General features: G+C 40.2%; 1 protein-coding gene across 1 annotated transcript; it reads right to left on the reverse strand.

Annotated features, from left to right (window-relative positions):
• Positions 1-510: 510 nt before the first annotated feature.
• Positions 511-21,178, reverse strand: f8 (coagulation factor VIII, procoagulant component). The gene is made up of 27 exons (XM_063876516.1): positions 20,965-21,178; positions 20,429-20,529; positions 20,154-20,276; positions 18,899-19,111; positions 18,195-18,377; positions 17,766-17,869; positions 17,292-17,412; positions 16,895-17,171; positions 16,641-16,806; positions 16,421-16,508; positions 15,895-16,106; positions 15,580-15,724; positions 15,018-15,227; positions 13,553-14,400; positions 13,296-13,438; positions 12,842-13,007; positions 12,403-12,642; positions 11,975-12,203; positions 11,689-11,871; positions 11,347-11,463; positions 10,707-10,778; positions 10,435-10,520; positions 10,160-10,315; positions 9,472-9,616; positions 9,237-9,385; positions 1,263-1,445; positions 511-1,073 (listed from the first exon to the last, which is right to left on the reverse strand). Exons 1-27 carry the CDS (start codon positions 21,126-21,128, stop codon positions 918-920), a joined length of 4,980 nt encoding a protein of 1,659 aa, XP_063732586.1. The 5' UTR covers positions 21,129-21,178; the 3' UTR covers positions 511-917.
• Positions 21,179-21,253: the final 75 nt, after the last annotated feature.

Below are 21,253 nucleotides of genomic sequence, written 5' to 3' on the forward strand. Positions count from 1 at the left end.
TTTCATGTTTCACACACTGAGGCCCAACATATACAGCTTTAAACAAGCAGGCACACTTTTTTCGTCCTTTTGTTTCCCTTCATCACTTTATCCTTGGCTGCATAAGTACTTGTTTTTCCAATGTTTAAAAAGGCTGCTTATTTGATCTCATAACAGAACAATCTTGGAGCAGAGTTGTTCATTGTTTCTGCAGGGAGGGCCGGGTGGAGGCGGATAAGTTAAAATTACAGCCCAGGAACATTTTGGACAGATTAAAGACAGATGGGACAAAGGAAGAACAGAGAGAATGTGCTGGAAAGAGGTGAGAACACAAAAGCAAAGAGAGAAAGCGCTACATCCTCTCCTGATACGAAAGGAAAAATGTGACAGGAAGCAATGCAATGAGAGGTGTTTTTTGAAATGTCCAAACACACAGCTGAATTGGGTTTAAAAGCAAACAAGATGTTTCAAATTCAGCAGGAAGTGAAGAGTGTTTCCTGTTTCTGTGTTAAATAAATGCCAGTGAAACCATTTAAAATTCATGATTTATATAAACTCTAATAAAGTAGAATAATACAACCTTTTCAAACAATATACATCAGCCATCAAACTTTATACATCCATCTGAAATATTTACACATGTTTTTTATCTAAAATTGTGGCTCTGTTTGAAACAAGATCCTATACAGATCCTACTATATATAGACTAGAGCCTTGTCAAAATGACATCAAACATGACTGTTTGCTAAGTAAATATAATAATCATATCTAATAGGATGATATAAAAATATAAACAAAGATGTGGTCACAGAGGAAATAGCCTAAAGAAACAGTTACATGTCATATATAACTGAATTATAACATTTTCCCAAATGAAACAGGGATACATTTTGCTACTAAATAATGCTGTGTGGCATCCAGGAGTTGACCAAGTGGTATCAACGCCCCTGCTGCGTGTCACAGCCCAGGACCTCCAGACGCAGGGCGATATCGTTGATCCAACCACGTGGATGGATGCGGAGGTAGCGGCCAAACAGAGGAGGATCAAAAACATTGAGAGCTTCCTCTTCAAAATCACTGTTCCCTGTGAAGATCTGAGAGAATGGAAAACAATAAAGAATCACAGGTAGATAAAACGGGGTTGAACTAAATCTGAAGATCATGATTCACATAACATGAAAACATAGGATTCCTTTGGTGGGTTGTCAGCTCCAGTTAGGGGAACTATGAGTAGTCACAAAGGAACATGGATCATGGATTTAATCAGTAAACTGTCTGTGTACCTTTTCTCTTTGGGAGCTCTCCTCCAACACACTGCTCCAGGAACGTGCATCATGACTGAAGGTGACTGAGAACTCTGTCACCATCATTTGGGTCAAAATTGATCGCGCTCCTTGCGTTATGACCCCTGTGATTCGTTTTACTTCCCCCAAGTCAACCTGCAGCCACTCATGGGGGTTGTTGTTCTGGAGTGAAAGGGGCAGAGGAGATGTTTGTAGATATGAGCAAGGAAAGTAAACAAAAGCTTAAGTGAGATTAAAAGACTGTCCGGACAAAGACAAGAGCAACACAATAACACAGTTTCAGATATACACCCACTAATTTCAGTTAACAGTATACTAATACTATATTGACTATGAGTATACAAAAAAGATCAAGATCACAAATAGTAAATCACTTGGTCAAAAAAAATCCACAAGCTAATGTATTTGTACCTTTCTCCAAATCCAATTTTTAAAAACATTAAATTCAAGTTGCAGAAGTTTACCACAGTTAAAGAGTGGTTTGGGGAGCAAATAGCAAGTCATTCTGGCAACCATGTCACAGAGTGGAAATGGTGGCTTCCAGCATTTTCAGATGTATACATCTACATACACTGCCTGGCCAAAAAAAAGGTCACACACTCTAATATTTGTTGGACCGCCTTTAGCTTTGATTACAGCACGCATTCGCTGTGGCATCGTTTCCACAAGCTTCTGCAATGACACAACATTTATTTCTGTCTTGCATTACTTTTTCGCCAAGATCTCGTATTGATGACGGGAGATTCTGACCGCTGCGCAAAGTCTTCTCCAGCACATCCCAAAGATTCTCTATCGGGTTCAGGTCTGGACTCTTGGTCAATCCATGTGTGAAAATGATGTCTCATGCTCCCTGAACCACTCTTTCACAATTTGAGCCCGATGGATCCTGGCATTGTCATATGGGAACATGCCCGTGCCATCAGGGAAGAAAAAATCCATTGATGGAATCACCTGGTCATTCAGTATATTCAGGTAGTCAGCTGACCTCATTCTTTGGGTACGTTGCTGAACTTAGACCAGACCAACTGCAGCAACCCCAGATAATAGCACTGCCCCCACAGGCTTGTGACTGTTTTTTTGGCCGGGCAGTGTAGATTAGACTGAAGCAAGTAAAAAAACTGCCTTTTAAATATGAACTTACCAGATGGACAATACAGGCCAACCAACCCTGGCATACAGGGAGAAATGGGGACCGTAAGGAACCTAAATGCTCTATGTTTAAAATATTAATGTAGTCAAACTCCTTTTGCATGGTAAGAAAAGCAGAACTGCATAAAGTAAATGTGATTATTAATGTGACGGTGAATTCAAAACCTTGAAAATAAATGTGATTGTTCGAAACTGAAAGAAACAGCTACCGTTGAATGAAGTGCATGATAAAGGAAGGAGAAACAGAAAACAGATGTCGGGATGGCCGAAGGGAACACCACACTAATTCCTCTCCCATATAACTGTTACGTAACTTAACAACTAGGAGTGTTTTGGCAGTGCACCATTTTTCCAATTACATGATGTAGCCACACACAGCAAAACCACAAACCTTATTTTACCCTCTTTAAAAATAATTGAACAGCCATGATGGAAAATGTTGCTGATGTTGCAGTGTGCTCCAGGGTGTGTTGGTACACGTTGACATCATTGCTGGATGTGGTAACAGTTGTAAAGGAGCCCACTATTGATCCCATCTATCATGTTTTGTTTTAAATTATTATTCATTAAGGTAATCACCTTGAGACACAGGGTCGCATTCTTAAGAGAGAACTGGTCAAGACATTGCAGACAGGAAGACTTTCAATTAAGCTATGCATGTTGTTGCCCCCCTGCTGTCAGTCTTCATGCTAAGCTAACTGTCTCCTGGTTGTAGCTTAGTATTTATCAGACAAGTACATCTTTCTTGGCAAGAAAGTTATTCAGTGTTTTTTCTTGAATGTCAACATTGCTTTAGCTTACTCTATGACTATAAATGACATAGCATTGGTTCAGCATACAGCGGAGGAAACAAGTATTTGATCCTCTGCAAATTGAGTTAGTTAGTATTTTTTATGGTAGGTTTACTTTAACAGTGATCTCCTTGCAGAACATGCATTAGGGGAGGGAGGTTATCAGCCAATATTCTACAATACATGGCCCCCTCCATCATCCCCTCGATGCAGTGAACCACCCTGTCCCCTTAGCAGAGAAACCCCCCCAAAGCATAATGTTTCCACCTCCATGCTTGGATGGTGTTCTTGGGGTCATAGTCAGCATTTCTCTTCCTCCAAACACGACATGTCGAGTTGATGCCTAAGATCTTGGTTTTTGGTCTCATCTGACCACATCACCTTCTCAAAAGCCTTCTCTGAATCCTTCAGAGGTTCACTGGCAGACTTCAGATGGCCTGTACGTGTGCCTTCTCGAGCAGGGGACCCATGCGGGCGCTGCAGGATTTTAATCCATTACAGCATAGTGTGTTACCAATAGTTTTCTTGGTGAATGTGGTCCCAGCTGCTTTCAGATCATTAACAAGTCCCTCCTGTAGTTCTTGGCTGACCCCTCACCTTTTTCATGATCATTGATGCCCCAAGAAGCGAGATCTTAAATCGTGGAGCCCCAGACCGAGGGCGATTAATGGTCATTTTGTGCTTCTTCCATCTTCTAATAATCAAACCAGTTGTCTCTTTCTCACCAAGCTGCTTGCTGGTGGTCTTGTATTCTATTCCAGCCTTGTGCCAGTCTACAATCTTGTCCCTAATATCCTTAGACATTAGCTCCACCATGATCACAAGATGTCTGGTCTTGCCCTCGGTGGAGAGGTTGTAATCTGATTTATTGACCGTGCACAGGTGTGTTTTATCCAGGTAAAGAGTTGATATTAGAGGTACTTTCTTAAAGTGAGAGGACTCCAGAACTTTTGTTGGTTGCAAAGGGATCAAATACTTATTTCCCCAATGAAATTATATATATTTTTTAATGTACATTTCTGGATTTTTTTTTCTAAATATTCTGTCTCTCACTGTTAAAATAAACCTTAACATAAAAATGACAGACTGTTCAGTTCTTTGTAAGTGGATAAACTCACTAAATTAGCAGGGGATTAAATACTTATTTCCTCCACTGTACACTGTAAAAAAATATTTTCCCTTTTTGTTGTCTCAACTTCTGTTTTTGAGTCAAGTGAACTTTCAACTCAAAAGTTTTCATTACTTTTGTTGAGATAACACAAATATCTGTGTTTTTGCTCTGAAATTCTAATCCACAGTTGGCACAACTGAGTTATTCTTGTCATCTCAAATTTAAGTTGAAGTTCACCCTCTGGTTCAACACGTTACGTCATCTTGCACACGCGCAGACCACGCTAACTTAGTCAACGTCAACCGTCAACCGTCTCTTCATTGAAGGACCAAGCGGATGAGAAGAGAGCCGACTGTAAGTAAACCTAACTTTTTTACCGTCAGATATTTTAGTAAAGATTGACTTTTGTCTTAACTAAGCGAAATACTGTGAACTGACCATTCAAACATACGGTACTTAGCTCTTAGTTTCAAAATCTTAAGTGATAGCTAGTAGTAGAATTGGCTATATGAATCGCGGGAAAAGATTCAAAATTTCAAGAGTTTATTTGTCATAGACGTAATTTGTAAAAAAACAAGTAGGCCTAAGCAGTGAAAAGAACGAACATTGCACGTTTTACATGAACAAGACTATTACTAGCTATATAATAATTATGTGGAGAAATTCTGAACTTGCCGCCAATTAAGTTATGCGAATAGCCAGTTGGTTGACTAGCCTAGCAAGCGACCGGCTAGGTCAGGATGAGACAGACTCACTTTAAAAACTACCCATAGGCCTATATGTAATGGCTATATCGTGAAATGTGAACGGTAAAAGTATGAACAAAGAGTACACCTTATTAGGGATTGCACTGTTCTCAATGTTCGCTGAGTGACATAGGTTTAGGAAGTGTAGCAAGCAACGTTAACATGTTCTGAGAAGTTGAGGTTAGGTCGTGTGCTAGCTTTGACGGCCAGCATGATTTTTCTCGAGAGTGTAACTACCTCTGATGAAGTTTGTTCGATGCACGTATGCATGGGCAAATTGTGTTTTCTTTAGAATTTCTGACATGGTTAAGTATGCATGCAAAGGGTAAAATCACGCAGGATCCGTCTCTTAAAACGTGACGCGAGCAAAAGCATTGTTTCCTATGGGATGGTGTGCCGTTAGAAAACACAATTTCCCCATGCATGCATCGTGCGTTTACCTTATGCATGCGTGCATCGTGCTTGGCGCGCCTGTAGTGTGCCGTTAGAAAACACAGCTCCCCATGCATGCATCGTGCGTTTACCTTATGCATGCGTGCAACTTGCATTTACCTTATGCATGCGTGCAACGTGCATTTACCTTATGCATGCGTCTAGCGTGGATTTACCTTAGGGTAAATTCACACAGAATCCGTCTCTAAAAACGTGACGCGTGGAAAAGCATAAAGACAGTTCTGTTCATTCAACAGACTTGTGTTGTCATTTAAGGTGGATTATTCTCCATACCTGCCTTTTTGAAATATAAGTAAAAACATATTGGCTGCAAAGCCTACTATAATTTAATCAGACCAGTACATATTTATTTTACCTAGTAAATATTAATGAAAAGCAACTGAAGCCTTTAAAAGGGAAAAATGTATGTAATAAACTTAAAGTATGTTGGATTGAATTCAGAGTATGTATTACAACTATGCTGCTCATTGTAGCTGCCCATTCCCAAATGTGATCTTTCCATGAGTATTAGCTAAATAAACTAATTTACTGGTCTGACCAAAGTACAGTAAGTTAAGCAGCTCTTTTCCTAGTAGATCTACATTTATTACTTTGTAGCAGCACCTTTTGGCTTTTATTTGGGTTTTGATTTCTCTTCTACAGTTTATCCAGAAAGTCCTACTAGGTAGACATTGTATTACAAATCGTGGTCACCTGTCTAAAATTAAAACACATGACATTGTCTCTTTTAATCCGACATGTTGCCTAAACTACCCTCCTTTTGCAATATATTTGCTATTTGACTTGTGTATTTCAATAGAAACTATCAAAATTCAAGTTGACTCCACACTTTCAAAAGGTAGTTGCCAGTTCTTCAAAATCTGTAAAGTAAGTGAGGAATTATCACTTGCTGATTTAAGTCTTTTTTTCATCCAAAGCAATGACCCGTAGTTATAGAATGTATTAATTGTACACTCCTGAGTGAAATCTTAAAACCAGTTGAAAAATGGCAAGCATTTGATTTTGACAAGGTTTTAGGTATAACTTCAAAATGCTACGTAAAGTAGTGAAGGCTTACCACTCTTTTGTTGATGCAGGTTGGTGCAAAGGTAGGCCTACAAGATTTACAAGGAAAAACATTCGCACACTTAGTATTCCCTTCTTCCTTAAAGGTGCACCGCGTAAGATTTTTAGTAGTTTATTTCCAGAATTTACGCTGCCCATTCACAAATGTTACCTTTTTCATGAATACTTACCACCACCACCAAATTCTAAGTATTCATTATGACTGGGGAAATTGCACTTTTCATACATGAAAAAGGGGATCTTCTCCGTGGTCCGCCATTTTGAATTTCCAAAAATAGGCATTTTCAGCTGCAAACCTTACTGTACTTTGGTTAAACTAGTAAATATTGGTTTATTATTTAGTATATATTCATGAAAAGGTTAAATTTGGCAACATGCAGCACAGTTTCAAAGAGCAGCATAGTTGCAGTATCCATTCTGGTCACATTCTACACAGTGCACCTTTAACAATTGTTTTTCATCAGATATTTATATATTGAAATGCATCTTGTATATCCTTATGCATCTTGAATTTCCATTGCTTGAGGAATTAATGCTGATTGGCTATGTTATTCCAATTGCTTTGCTCTGTCACCAGCCAAATGAGGAGAGTGAAGCTGTCAAGGGAATGCACGTGGGAATCCTCATCCTTACAGAGAATGCACAGCGCCCTGTCCCCAAGGAGGTGATCGATGTTGCACTTGCACTGGAGGAGGATGTCATTCTCCGAAACCTGAAAGATGTGCCTCACGCGTTTTCGTTGCTGATGGGTTTGCTTTATGGTCTCAACATCCACTACCCAAAAGGACTCAGATACATGTTCGAGATCATACAAAAGGTGGTAATGAAGATTGGCGCAGAGTCTTGCTCCTCAAGAGTTAATGGTGTCCGGAACAGGCTCATGTCCACACACTTGTGATTGCACACGCATCTTTGAGTGGAGTTGTATGTTCTCAGTTGTATGCCGTTTTCTCTCCTTTAAGTGGTTTAGTTGCTTATACTTTTAAGTTTGAAAGGTGAGGGTAGCAACTCTGTTCAAATGACTGGAATTTTCTATGTTGGTTTTTCTGGCCCTTGTAGATGTGTATTTTGTACATAAACTGGATGTGTATGGTAGTTTGGGTAAGTGAACCAAAAGATATACTGACATCACTCACACTGGTTGGCAGACGTTGACAGACGTGAACACAGCAGCAGTAATAGTGAGGCTTACGTTTTTGTTTTCTTTTAATGTCTCAGATAGATGTGACTACCAACTTATGCTTAATTGCGACTGACTTAAACATGTTGGCTTACACACACACACACACACACACACTACACTAGACTAGAGACACTCAGACACACTCACAGATGGACTGACGGCCAGACACTCAGATAGATGTAGAGAGACAGGCGAACTCTGATCAGTCATGCACAAACAGTAACAGTGACTTGTGTTAAATGTTTTGTCATACCCCAAGTGATGATGCACTGGTCAACTTTTTGAGCAATGTTGCCTGGCAACATGATTGTCCACTGCTGATTCAAGTTCTCCTTATCAAGGTCCTGTATTGATAAACCGCCCAAATAACATTTTGCAGTATTGTTTCTCAAAAGCATTGCTCAAAAAGTCATCACCTTTACCCACTAATGCCAAAGATACTTTTGTGTTTGAGAGATGAGGGTCGCAACTGGTTCAAATGGCTTTGGAGGTTGCCATGTTGTTTTGATCACCTTTTGTAGATATACTGTACATGCACTTAATCTTTTGATTGGTCGGCAAACGCTGATGCAGACGTGGCTTAAGAAATTACTGTTTTATTGCCTCTTGTAGACATGTATAGTACTGTACATGCGCTATATTTAAGAATTGCTAGTGTATCTTCAGCACCTTTATGGTATATTGTTTTCAGAAAATATGTTTTATTTTTGCCACTGTTTGTCCTACACAACCAAGTGTCTTGTACAGTGAAAGTTTACAGTAAAAGTGTGAAATAAATGTTGGTTGTTATTCATCTCATATGAGTGAGTCTTATGTAATTTTACACTGTACACCTAAAAAGAAGTTGGAAGAACTTCAATTTTGAAGGCAACCAAGGTAACGCCTAAAAAGAAGTTGGAAGAACTTCAATTTTGAAGGCAACCAAGGTAACTTACTTGATATGCTCATAGAGCTAACAGATTGAAGTCTGGATAAATGCAAAACTTGAGTCAAGCTGACTGTATAAACATGTTGGACTGATGTAGACTACAGTGGAGTCCACATAACCACTTGTTAAGACAATGCCTAATTAGAAGTTGGACTGATGTAGATTACAGTGGAGTCCACATAACCATTTGTTAATACAACACACGATTAGAAGTTGGACTGATCGAGATTACAGTCGGGTCCACAAGAGAATTTGTCCATACAACACACAATTAGAAGTTGGATTGATTGAGATTGGAGTCCAGTCCACAAGACCATTTGTTCATACAACGCATAAGTGGAAGTTGTCTGGAAAACAAACATTAGTTCACCGAACTTGCAACCTTTAGCTGAGCGAACTGGTTGCCTTTTTGTACCAACTTCATGCTTCAATTCCATACAACTTCAAATTTGAAGGCAACCAGGTTACACCTATTTTTAAGTTGAGTCAACACATTTTTTTTTACAGTGTATGTGTGTTATGTTCACCTTTGGCCTCCAGGCGTTGGCACTTCCTTCCTGGTGGAGCCGGGCGAGGCTGGGGCTCCAGCTGCGTAGCAGAGACGAATAAAATGATGAAGCAGTAAAGTTGGTGTCAGGAATGAGTCGCCTCTGAAGCCCGAGAGGGAGGGAGCAGCCTGATCACAAACACACATAAATGAGTCATTCTCAACATTTAGTAAAATGAACTGCAATCATTTCTGGTGCTTTTAGTTGAACTCACTGTTGAGATCACAGCCCAGCAGCTCCAGACGGAGAGCAGGCTTTTGCACATAGTTTACAGGCTGAATCCTGACATAGCGAGCCACAAATGGGGGAATGAAGGGGTTGTTTTTCATCGTGGAGCTGTCCATGTTGCCATAAAATACCTAAAAACAACAATTAAACCATTAACATAAAGAATTAACTGGCTTTACTTTATTTATTAGAAAATGTAAAGCATGATGTCATGGTTATGCAGCTGCAATCAGACTCCTTGTTTCTCTTGATACATCGAATACTGCTCAAATGGTCACCTGCTGAACAGCAACCATTTTTGAATGGCACAATATGTATAAACTGCACCATATGTATTTCTAGGCAACAATGGGTCCCTCAAACCAAATAAAAACAGAAGACGGAGTTTAGTGCCATTTCTGTCATTGCAATCAGCTCATCCTCTCATACTAGTTGTTAACCCCCAATTAAGCAAGCTCTTCTCAATTCTTAAAAAGGAGCCATTCCAATCACACTGTATTACAGGTCCTCTGAATATAAGTCCAACAAATGGTAAATGTGACTGTGGCAGCGGGGTGTGGTTATTTGTCATTTCCCTTTTTTCATCATCAAATAAAATGAGAAAAGGGAAATGACAGCAGGTTCAAAATAATGAGGCACTATGCAATGTGTGTGAACATAAGAAGAGCACGCACTTTGTTCTGCTTGGTTCTGTTTCCTCTGTAAGTGGTCCAAGTCTCCTGGTCCAGGCTGTAGGAGACGTTGAAGATTGTGATGTAGTTGTCTCTCAGTTTGGACCTGACTCCCTGCGTCTGCACACCGTGCAGCAGAGTGGGCCTCTGCAGGTCAACCTAATAACACACACATTGCATTTCACTGTACTCTTTCACTGTTTCAAACATGGACATTACAAAGAGAACATTCAATTTGGATTCACCACTGAATACTTCATGTAACTTCTAAGTGTTACCTGTATCCATGACATCCGGTTTCTTCCTATCCAAGCATTGATATAACCAGACTGCTCCAGCCTCGCCAGCCTCGGCTCCCAGTCACCTGGACATATGGAAAGATGTTTTATAATCCAACTAAACTGTGTGTAATTTAAAGGGTTTCTGATTTAATAAAGTGGATTTTTTGATTTTCAGCCCTCTGGGCATTTCAACTCTCAGATGCAGATATTGGCACATGATCAGGCTGTTCGTGGCATTTACATCTTATATAAAAAAAACACAGTTTTACCTGTGTGATCTGATGCTGTGATCTGGGAATCTTCAATCCTTCCAGATTTCATCCCCAGAGGCATGACACATCCTGCATGTCAGTGCAGAAAAGTTCCAGCTTAAAATATGCATTTTCAAAATTAATTCCTGTGGACTTAATACATCTGGACAGTGAGAGTATTTATGGAAAAGACTATAAGAGGGAACAAAAGCTTAGTGGATACAAGTTTTAACCAGTGGTAAAGGACCAAGGATAAGGGATGCAGGACCAAACTCAACATTGTCTATTATGACATTTCTGGAAATGATGACTCATGTGACTCCAAATGTTTACCTCAGATAATCGACTAAGCAATAGGGGAATTCCTCATTAATACAAAAAACCCCATGCATTACACAATAGCAATTTACAGTAAGAAAAAGTATAGAAAGCCACTCACATAATTCATACAATGTGATCTAACAATTCAAAATGCAGTCACAAGAGTGTGGGCATTACATACAATGGTTACTTATAAAAGTATCAAGTGTTTCCTCCACAAGTTCAACTGAACTAGAGTTTTGGAGAAGGTTTGAATGATTGGTTGCCCTTAACAAAAAAGTCAGGGGAACATCCAAATCAAAGGAATTGCTACAGTAAATCTCTGGCTCAGACCTACGTCGATCATAGACCAGGAGTTTGGCTCTCATGCCGGCCAGCTGATGATCTCCTATAGTGCACTCTAGCAGCCACGTGCCAACTGTAGGGGGTCTCATCTCCACCGTGCCGAACACTCCTGGGCGATTTAGAACAATACATGGAAAAAGAATATGGTTCTCAGAGAGTTCAAATAACCTATCAAATTAAGTAGAGATAAGAAAGTGATGGCAACTGTTTAATGCTTTTTAAAGTGAGAAGAAACATTTTTCTAAATGAATATCAAGTATATAAAAATGAAATAATTAGTGTGTGTGTGTGTGTGTATGTGTGTGTGTGTGTGTGTGTGTGTGTGTGTGTTTACCAGGGAAAAGATTGTAGACCCCCATACGGTGTTCTTCCTTTGTGTGAACAGTGAAAGGCAAACCATGAAATTGCACAGCGTGGAATTCTCCGTCATTTCCCACATTCAGCAAGTGCCACCTGACGCGCTGGTGCTGGGCGGTCAACAGACCAGGAAGTGTCTCCGCCACATAGCCATTTATTGCTAAGGAAAAACATAGGCATTACTTATGAGAAATGTAAAAAAAGGTTGAGGCTACAGAAAGCTCATTACACATGACACCAAAACTACACCTTATTTTCCTCACATGAAAACTTATTGCTAATGTGGTACCAGGGGTCCTCAGTGTTGGCCCGACAGGGAGGAGCACAGTACCGCCGCAGGCTCTCCTCCAGGTACCAACTTTCGGTTTCATCAAAGGTGTGGAAGAGGAGCGCAAACTCTTGGACATCCCGCTGCGTGTTCTGATGAGTCCGGAGAATACCGGACTTACAGATCACCAGCGGACCAATCAGACCCGAATGAAGGTCCCGCCTCTGCAAAGTCAAGCAATACTTAATTTCTCTTGATCAAACCTCAAGTTTTAAGCATCAGTTTAAAAAGATGGAAATAAATAGTTTAATGAAATCAATTTTGGATAACATTTTATACAAATGAATTCATACATACAGTACATGTTGATTAACCATGGAAGATAAAGGTCAAACAGGCTAAAGGTTAAAGAGGTACCCAGACCTTGTCCAAAGTGGAGTAGTAAGCCCCAGTCTTGCAGTCAATTTCATTGTCAGTGGGTCCTTGTTTCCTGGTTATCCTCCAGTTATAGGTACGTGCCTCACCAGGGGCCACAGGATCTCCTGGGACCCCATGGGGAGCAGAGGAGGCAGGGCTTTGGCCCATGCCGGCCCCCTGGCTGCGGTCATAGACCCCCTGGAGGTGAAAAGAGTAAGGCCTGGATGCCTTGTTCTTAAAGACCACCTTGAATAAGACAGAGGGCAAAAGTTGAGTCACCAAGCACAAACAAAGTGAGGATTTTGCAGCATCTATTTATGTTTTAAAATGGTTTGAACTTGTTTTCATGTTTCAAGAAAGAAAAAAAGAAGGTGGAATACACTACTAAGACTTTAGAAAAAAAGTTGATTAATCTTTCATTTTTATTGGCAACAGTTTCACTCACAGTGAGGAGGTCATTAATCTCTGCTCTGATGAAAGGTCCCATGATTCCCAGGTGTTCCTGGGCCTCTCCTCTGCCTACAGGTTGTCTGAAGTCTTTATCGCTGTAGGCTCTGAACACCACCTTCTTGTACTCCGGCAGGAACTTCCTCATCCCTCGACGCATCTCTCTAAAGAAAGGAGGGGAGTCAATAATGTTGATTGCCCTCATCAAAAACCAAAGTATTCACCACCTACATTAGCATGCTAACATACCAATATTAACATGTTAGCTGTTGCCTCTAAACTTGTTGATTTATCGTTTTTTTTTTTCGCAATGTGCACGTCACACAGATCTAAACATGTCTTATCTTTTCATATCTCTGGGCCAGAGGGCAAAATAGTGAAATAACCCTATTTCTCTAAAATGATTTCCTCACAGGTCTAGCATGGAAACCTGGATGAGCTATTATTCCTACATAGGTTTGATGAGCTGATGGGGTTTCCTGATGCCATAGTCCCAGGTGATCTCCTCTGCTGCAATGTAGTAGTGGCGTAATTTGGTCTGTCCAGAGCGCACGTCCATGTAATCTATGGCAGATGAATCTAACGTGCCGTTCACCTAAAATCAAATTGAGCATTTATTGTGAAAGAGGGGGGAAGTGTTTTACATTTGTGAAACTTGTGGAATTATATACACTTAATAAATGTAGAATATACAGAAAAGTTTGGCTACCTCTTGGCCGTAGTCATCATACTCAAGGGACAGATTGATCATGCTGCTGTGATCAGCAGTGTAGTTGTAATCCAGATCCAGCAGATCTGATGTAAGTCGCTCAGGTTTAGACTTAATGTGGTCTTCTGGTATTAGGTTTTGATGCATATCTTCTGAAACGCTTGGCTCTACAGGTGAGATCTTCTCGTTGAGCTGTGGATCGCTGTTCAGGAAGATCTCATTGCCCTCTTCAAGATCTTCCTTCGTCCCATTACTCATGCTTGGTGTTTCACTCTTTTCCTCTGCTTTTACCTTGACTAGAGTGTCAGTTGTATTTTCCATTTCTTCTCCAATCCCTATCCCAGTTGCCCCATCTTCTGAGGAATCAGAATTGAAATCCACATCCGTCCAGTCTCCCGCTGCCTCTCTCCTAAGCCTGCCGCCGCCGCCTTCAATTTCAGTTTCATTCTGAGTAACGGTCCATTCCCCGTCTCTTTCCAATTCCTCCAAAACATCCTGAGGGATTCCTCCCTCTGCCACCATGTCAGGGTTTTGGACTTCAACAGATGATACTATCACTTTCTTCAGCTGACATTCAGTATTATCAGTAGTGACATTTTGAATGGAAATGTTTTCTGATTGATTATTGTTACTAGCAGGAGGTTTCCTACACACTCGAACCAACACTGTACGATTTTCAGGTCTTCTGCCTCTCGGCTGTAGATCTATCGCATCGATATAGTCAGAGATATCTTCTTCAATCCAATCACGATCGACTAGGTCTCCGTAGTCACTATGGCGAACGGAGTAATAGATACTCATCCCTCGGTTCTTCAATCTGCCATCATAGGCACTGATCTCCCACTCACCTGAGAGAAGAAAATGTATATTACTGAAGAGCGAAACACAGTGGTGCCACATGACACTTCAGTTTCGTTTGATATAGTACCTTTTACTATCTCAGTTACCCTACCGTGGGTACTTCTTTTGACTGTATGACGTGTCTTGTGTTTACAATTTTTAAAAAACAAAGGCATTTAATGTTCTAAACAGTCATTTTTTATTAATGACAGTTATATTGAACTTAATTAACTTATTTGGAGGAAAGGACCACTTTCTCTTACTTTGAATAGTGTAAATATGAGGGAAAGAGATAGAGGGCTAACCACGGGACAAAGGTACTGAGGCCAGATTCAAACCCAACCCCTTGCAGTTTTATGTTATACACTAAATCCACTGGGCTACTGTGGAGCTCATGTACTTGGCAATCCTATCCTATTGAACTATTTTTGTCAAATTTAATCGCATCCGATCTGCAATTTCATTTCATTTTTTGAAATATCTACATTATAGTTTACGTTGCTGAACTTCCAAGGTACAACTAGTAGCCTGTGGCAGTTAAGGCAACTATACATCTCAAAAACATAAACTAATGAGCTACTTAAAATTGGATTTCACTTGCCAATAAATTAGACTACAATCTTACCCATCAATTCAGTTTCCATGGAAACAGTCATGCCAGTCATGGGAAAGAGGGTGAGCACGGACTGGTAGAGGCCTTTGTACAGAAAGAGGTTTCCCGTGAAGTAAACAGAGAGGAAGTCACTCTGGCTGCCCACGTTGGCCACATGCCAGAAGGCGACGTCTGTTTGAGACACCACAAACTGACGGCCGGCAAACATGAGGCCGTTAATACCTGAAATTTAAAGGGAAATTCACATTTATTAAATTGATGATTTGCGCATTGAATATAATGAAAATATGAACTAATCATGCAAAGGAAAACCAACAATGTAATACAGGAATACCTTTTTGTGTGGACAAAGCGGTAATGGATTGATTTGATAAGCAGCTATAAACAAATCATGTTTATGATCACAGTGTATTAAATGAAAACAGGAAAATGAAACGAGAAACTTGAAGTGATGAAGCTACATAGAATTATCACCTGAATAAGCTCAGACTACAGAATTAAACCCTGTCTTGATTATTTCACTAACAATGGCTTGAAAAGCACATGTGCAAATTTAGTTCTGAGGTGAACTTACTATAAATGACATTGGTGTCGTAGAATTCAGGATCTGTGGTGTTAAGGGAGCTTTGGCCGGACTTCTGCATATTTTCATTGATGTACCAACTTCTGTTCTCATCAAACACAGCAAATATCAGGCTCCACTCTTTATCTGAGCCCAACTGCATGCAACAGTAGATTCATTGAAAGAGAAATGGTATTATATTAGTGCAGGTGAGAGACAACATGGCAGTTTGCATATTTTGATTTTGAAAGGTTATTTGCAAATATGAATTGAACAGTGTGTCTAAAAATGATATGTTTGTTATTATTATTGTAATGTTCTTCTGACCAGTCGTCCTCTGGTGTCCATGGTCTCATGCTTGCAGATGAGCAGTGTGCCCACCAGCCCCGAGGCCAGGTCCCTCTCTGGGGAGACAGTGCTCTGATACAGCTGAGTTAGACATTGGGGGTCTCCCTCCAAGGGTCCGTCATTTATTGTAAGGCTCCAAACGTAGCCAAAGGTCCCGTTGGGGGGCACTGCCATGGAGCGCAAGTCCTTCTCTGTTTTGATGAGATCAGATGAAACCTGTTGAGAACTTTGGGTATTTGTGGCAACATGGTAGTGCATACATGGCAGTTACTGACAATCAGTAATATGGTTTCAATGCTGCATGACTTTTAGACTTTGGAATTGGTGGAAATGTCAGGCTTTGTCCATCTGACTTACTAATGGCTTAATAATTTATCAACGTTAACCAAAGTGTTGGTGTTAACTTCTTGTTTCTTATCTAGCTTTGAGTATTATTGCAATCTTGCACTATTAATAATGAAGCAAAAATGAGTTTCTGCTGGTTGATGTCCTTGTTTAAGCTTACCAGTTGCATATGCTAACAGTGGAGAGACGCTGGTAAGCCCATTGGGGTAGATGTTGAAAGGGCGACTGGCCATGTTTTTGAGAGTGATCTGGAGATGCAATTCAAACCGAAAATTAGTAGATTACCATCCAGTGTTAACTTCTGTTTTTCTATGGTTGATAATGTTTCATTACTTACATTTTGCAATGCAAAAATCTACATATTTTCTGAAATCACTCACCTGGATTTGATCATTGACTTTTCCTTTCAGAAGAGGACCCAGCAAAGATTTTGACGAATTCTTTTTTTGAGTGAAGGATCCATCTGTGTACTCCACAAACACCGCCTTTTTATACTTGTAGCCCAGGTAATGGGGAGATGAAGGCAGATATCCAGACTGTAACTCACTAATGTGTCAAAGAGAAAAGAAACAATTAGTTAAACTTTCACTTTCTGTTATTCTTCTTCTTCTTCCTCTCTTTCTATCTTTCCTACCTATCTGTGGGTTTGAGATGATTGGTGTAGTCCCAGGTGACCTCTTCAACAGCAATGAAATGCTCCCAGGTTTTATGCAGCCGTCCCCTGCCGGCTCTTGCTTGCAGTTGTGGTTTCTTAGGCAGAACGCTTATTGTGTTGAACAAATCCACATTATCGTAACTGTAGTCATAACTGCCATCCCCCAAATCCTGGTCTTGGACGTTATGCAGATCCGGCCCCGGCAGCTTGACAGGTTCAGGGCATTTCTCCACCGTGAAGAAAGCGTTCATACCATCTGGGTAGACCAATAGTGCACAAAAACAACAGAGTTGTGATTTAGAAAGAAGAGGTGAAGTTAATTTTATCATGGAAACAAATTATACGAAGTCTAGGAGATATATCAGGGCTTGGTTACCGTAGCGGTGAGCATGTATCTGACAGCTCATAAGGAAGCTTCCTATATTAGCAGGTTTCATTTCTGCAGTGATGAATGTCATAGGGGTCACCTCCATGGTGACTTTACGATGGTTCAACACCTAAACAACAACAACAAATGTAATGTTTATTTGTGAGCTATAGAGGCGCCTAAACTTTAGACAGAGCTAGGCTAGCTGTCTCCTCTTACTTTCACTCCTGATGCTAAGCTAAACTAATCACCTCCTGGCTTCAATGTTTTACTTATCGTGGAGAGATTTTAAATTGGTATAAATCTTCTAATCCAGCTCTCTCTTCGAAACATATATTTTTAAAATGTTAATGCATCTACCGTGTATGTAAACACCTTTCTACTGCTATAGTGACATTCTTAATCTGGCGTTTAATGAATTTCCCATTTACCCAGAAAATCCATTTGCTTTAGGACTTGGTTTTATGTGAAAACTCAAATTACCTGTAGAGTGTGATCCTGAAACTGAATGGAGTGGATTTCTGGAGCTGTGCCCATCCCAATCACATGCCAGAACACATGATGACGGCTCTGACAGATTGTCAAACCTACATAGAAATACATACAGACAAAATAAGGTCAAAATTCCTGTGCAGACCCCATACAGCGCAGCCACTGATACACAGTATTAGCAACACTTAACATTACTAATTTGAACGCTGGTTTATTCTATTTCTATTTTGAGATGTTTATATTTCTACAATTGTTATTTTTTATTTCTGATTATGGTTAATGCCTTGTTTTGTTTTATGCTGCTGCAACGCAAAAATTCCCAGTTTGGGATTAATTAAGTACCTCTTATCCTCTTATCCTTATTTTACAACACTACAACATGGAACAAACACCATGTCCACAGCCGGTCTGGTTCATTACCGGGTAACGTGGAGTTGACATATCCATTGATGGTGTGGTATTCCTTTCTGCCCAAACTCTTCTTGAACTTCTCTCTGCTCTTCCTCTCTCCCACCTCTCCATACCAGCTCTTGGTCTCATCAAACACGACAAACAGCAGGACAAACGCAGGATTTCTCCTCTGGCCATCATTTGTGAAGGCACCTGGAAAAGAACACAGACCCAGAAACTTAAAACGAAAAATGTGATGTTTGGGATTTTGATGCAGAGTTTAAAAAGACAGGAATATCACAGTTACTTAACTTATTTTGTAATATCATTTTTTCAAAAACTTTGTATAAGTCTAAAAAACGACCATTCAGCACTAGTGTCTCTATCCAGTGCATTGCACATCTGTTCCCCACTTTTGTCCAGACTGAGATATACCATTCATGTATGGATGCTGAATAATTTGGTTCTTATATCAATATATCCATTCAATGCTTCTGTGATTTCCTCACTTTTCCTTTGGCGACAACATGAGGATCAAATGTGTAGTTTTGAATGAAAAGTCTCAACAAGTATCAACAGGTATTGTTGTTTATTTTTAATCCATCCAATACTTTGTTTTGTAACTAAATGTGAGAGTTATATGAGAATAAATGATAAAAACACAATACATGATAAGACATAATGTATATTTTTAGGTGCAATTATGTGCTGGGTATTTGCCTACTAACACTAACTTGTTTTGCAGATGAGCACGGCACCAATGAGTCCCGAGTTTACATCTCGGACCGTGTCCACCTGGGATGAGTAGGAGTAGGTGAGGCACTCTGGGTCACTGGCAGTGGGACCGTCTTTTGGGCTGATGTCCCACACGTACTCATAGTATCCTCCAGGAGAGACAGCATCATCCTTCTTCTCCTGACCTGCTGTGGAGTCCTCGTACCCGACTCCTGGAAAGAAAAGACATGAGCAGCATGACTCCTCAGTGGTAAACGTACAAAGTTGGAATTATGACGTCACTAGAGACTCGCTTTCGAATATCAAGGACATTAATTTAAAAGAAAAGTGTATGACATCCTACAGACATCATTTAGTTACATTGCAGAAAACACAATTACAAATTACAAAATCAAGGTTAGAGTAAGACCACATTTGTAAAAACGGATCCAGGCAGTGACTCATGATAATGTGAGATAATGACTTAAACAGGTACATGTGCACACAGACACACACAGACACACACACAGACACACACACACACACACACACACACACACACACACACACACACACACACACACACACACACACACACACACACACACACACACACACACACACACACACACACACACACACACACACACACACACACACACACACACACACACACACACAGCTTTTCAGATTCTAATGAATTCCATTACCGTGGCAGGAAGACATGAGCCGTTTACAGGAACTGACTGCTTTGGATCTACAGTAGCATTAGGACATTTCTGTGAAGGCTATTCTCTTCTCAAAGCTTCTCAGAACAGGGATATTTGTTTTTCATCTGGGTTTGGTTATTGAATGGCAGCTCAAATCTAGCCATGATGCTGTAAGACTGACCGTTAGGCTCCTACATGTTGCACAAAATCTGCACACACAAGATAATGATATCGACTGCTCGCTGTCACTTTCTCAAGAAAGGAGAGGCAACTTTGTTTCTGAATCTCTAAATGAAACTTTTTATAACTTTCCTCTTCTGATACAATTCTGGTTTGTATTATTTTTCCATTTATATCCTTTCTATTTGGGTGACAATTAAGAAAAAAAAACATCATATGAGTAGGAGGATGAGATTTATTGCTTAACGCTTTACACTGTAACATGGATTTTCACAGAAATTATGAGTCAAAAGGCTGAGTCAACAATGTAAGTATGCTGCTGACTAATGTCGTTTTTTGAAGTAGTTCAATGGATGAACTCAGCTCTTTTGATTGAGTTCTCTACCTTCAGAGTGTTTCCAGTAGGTGATCCCCACAGGGCTGATGCTGTAGGGCTGAGACGCCAGGTTTTTGAAGTGGACCACCACCCTGTCACCAGCACGGGCAACGATCACCGGGCCTTGAATGCCTACAACCAGATACAAGACGCTTACATGTGTCATCCATATTCCTGCTAATTGAAGACCAAGGAAACATGCTCTGTAACAGAACTGACTGAGAGAAATATTGATTTGTTAACTTTGTCTTGGACTAAAAACTACCTTTTCAAAAGAGACCTACCTGTCCATGCTGGCCTTCTCTTGGGGACAGTGTATGTGGAATCTGTATACTCCCTGTAAACTGCCTTGACATATTTCTGAGTGATATCTTTATCTCTCCCCCTGAAATAGTGAAAGAAACCAACCTAATCAAAATACCACTTAAAAACATTCTGTTAAACAATTCCAATTAAAATACGTTTTAAATTCAGTTTTAGATAAGTTATTAGCAAAACATGAGCTTTTATAGGAAAGGGTGAGCTCAAGTTAACAAAGCCTTATAGACAAATTATCAATAAAACAACACAACCACTTAAAAACAGCCATCATAGTTTATATAAAAAATAACAATGCAAAACATGGGTTTGTATTGTAGCTAAACTTGAAAAAAAACAAAACCTTTGGAATTGACCATTTCCTATTGATTGTTATTTTGACAGTTAAAACATATATAATCAGAACGCTTTATATTGTAAGCAAAGTGATATTTGGAAACAACTAAAACACGTTCAAATGTTAATCATATAATAGAGTGAGTTGCTTAAACCAAATACTCACCTTTGGTCAGTTGTTGGGTCAGCATTGTCCAGGTAAACGTAGTCCCAACCAATTTCTAACGCTGCTATGTAATACTCCCTGACTGCAGCCGCGGCCGGCTGCCCGGCGTAAGAGCGCAGCAGCGGCAGCAGCAGCAGAAGGGTCGCGGCTCTCATGGCACTCATCTGCACCGAGTCTCTTCAAACACTGCCCCGGCTCTGCGGGCTGAAACATTTAAACGGAGGGGGGTGGAGAGAGGAAAGGACAAGTATGGGAGCTGGGGTTTCACATGGGGGCGTGAGGTGTGGCA

Source organism: Eleginops maclovinus, chromosome 23, assembly GCF_036324505.1.
Source record: "Eleginops maclovinus isolate JMC-PN-2008 ecotype Puerto Natales chromosome 23, JC_Emac_rtc_rv5, whole genome shotgun sequence".
Taxonomy (NCBI): domain Eukaryota; kingdom Metazoa; phylum Chordata; class Actinopteri; order Perciformes; family Eleginopidae; genus Eleginops; species Eleginops maclovinus.

Coding starts and splice junctions, on each gene's coding strand:
- f8 (XM_063876516.1), bottom strand. CDS start 21,128: ATGAGTGCCATGAGAGCCGCGACCCTTCTGCTGCTGCTGCCGCTGCTG. Junction 10,521..10,706: donor CACAGCATCAGATCACACAG/GTAAAACTGTGT, acceptor CCATATGTCCAG/GTGACTGGGAGCCGAGGCTG. Junction 10,316..10,434: donor ACCGGATGTCATGGATACAG/GTAACACTTAGA, acceptor GTGTGTTATTAG/GTTGACCTGCAGAGGCCCAC.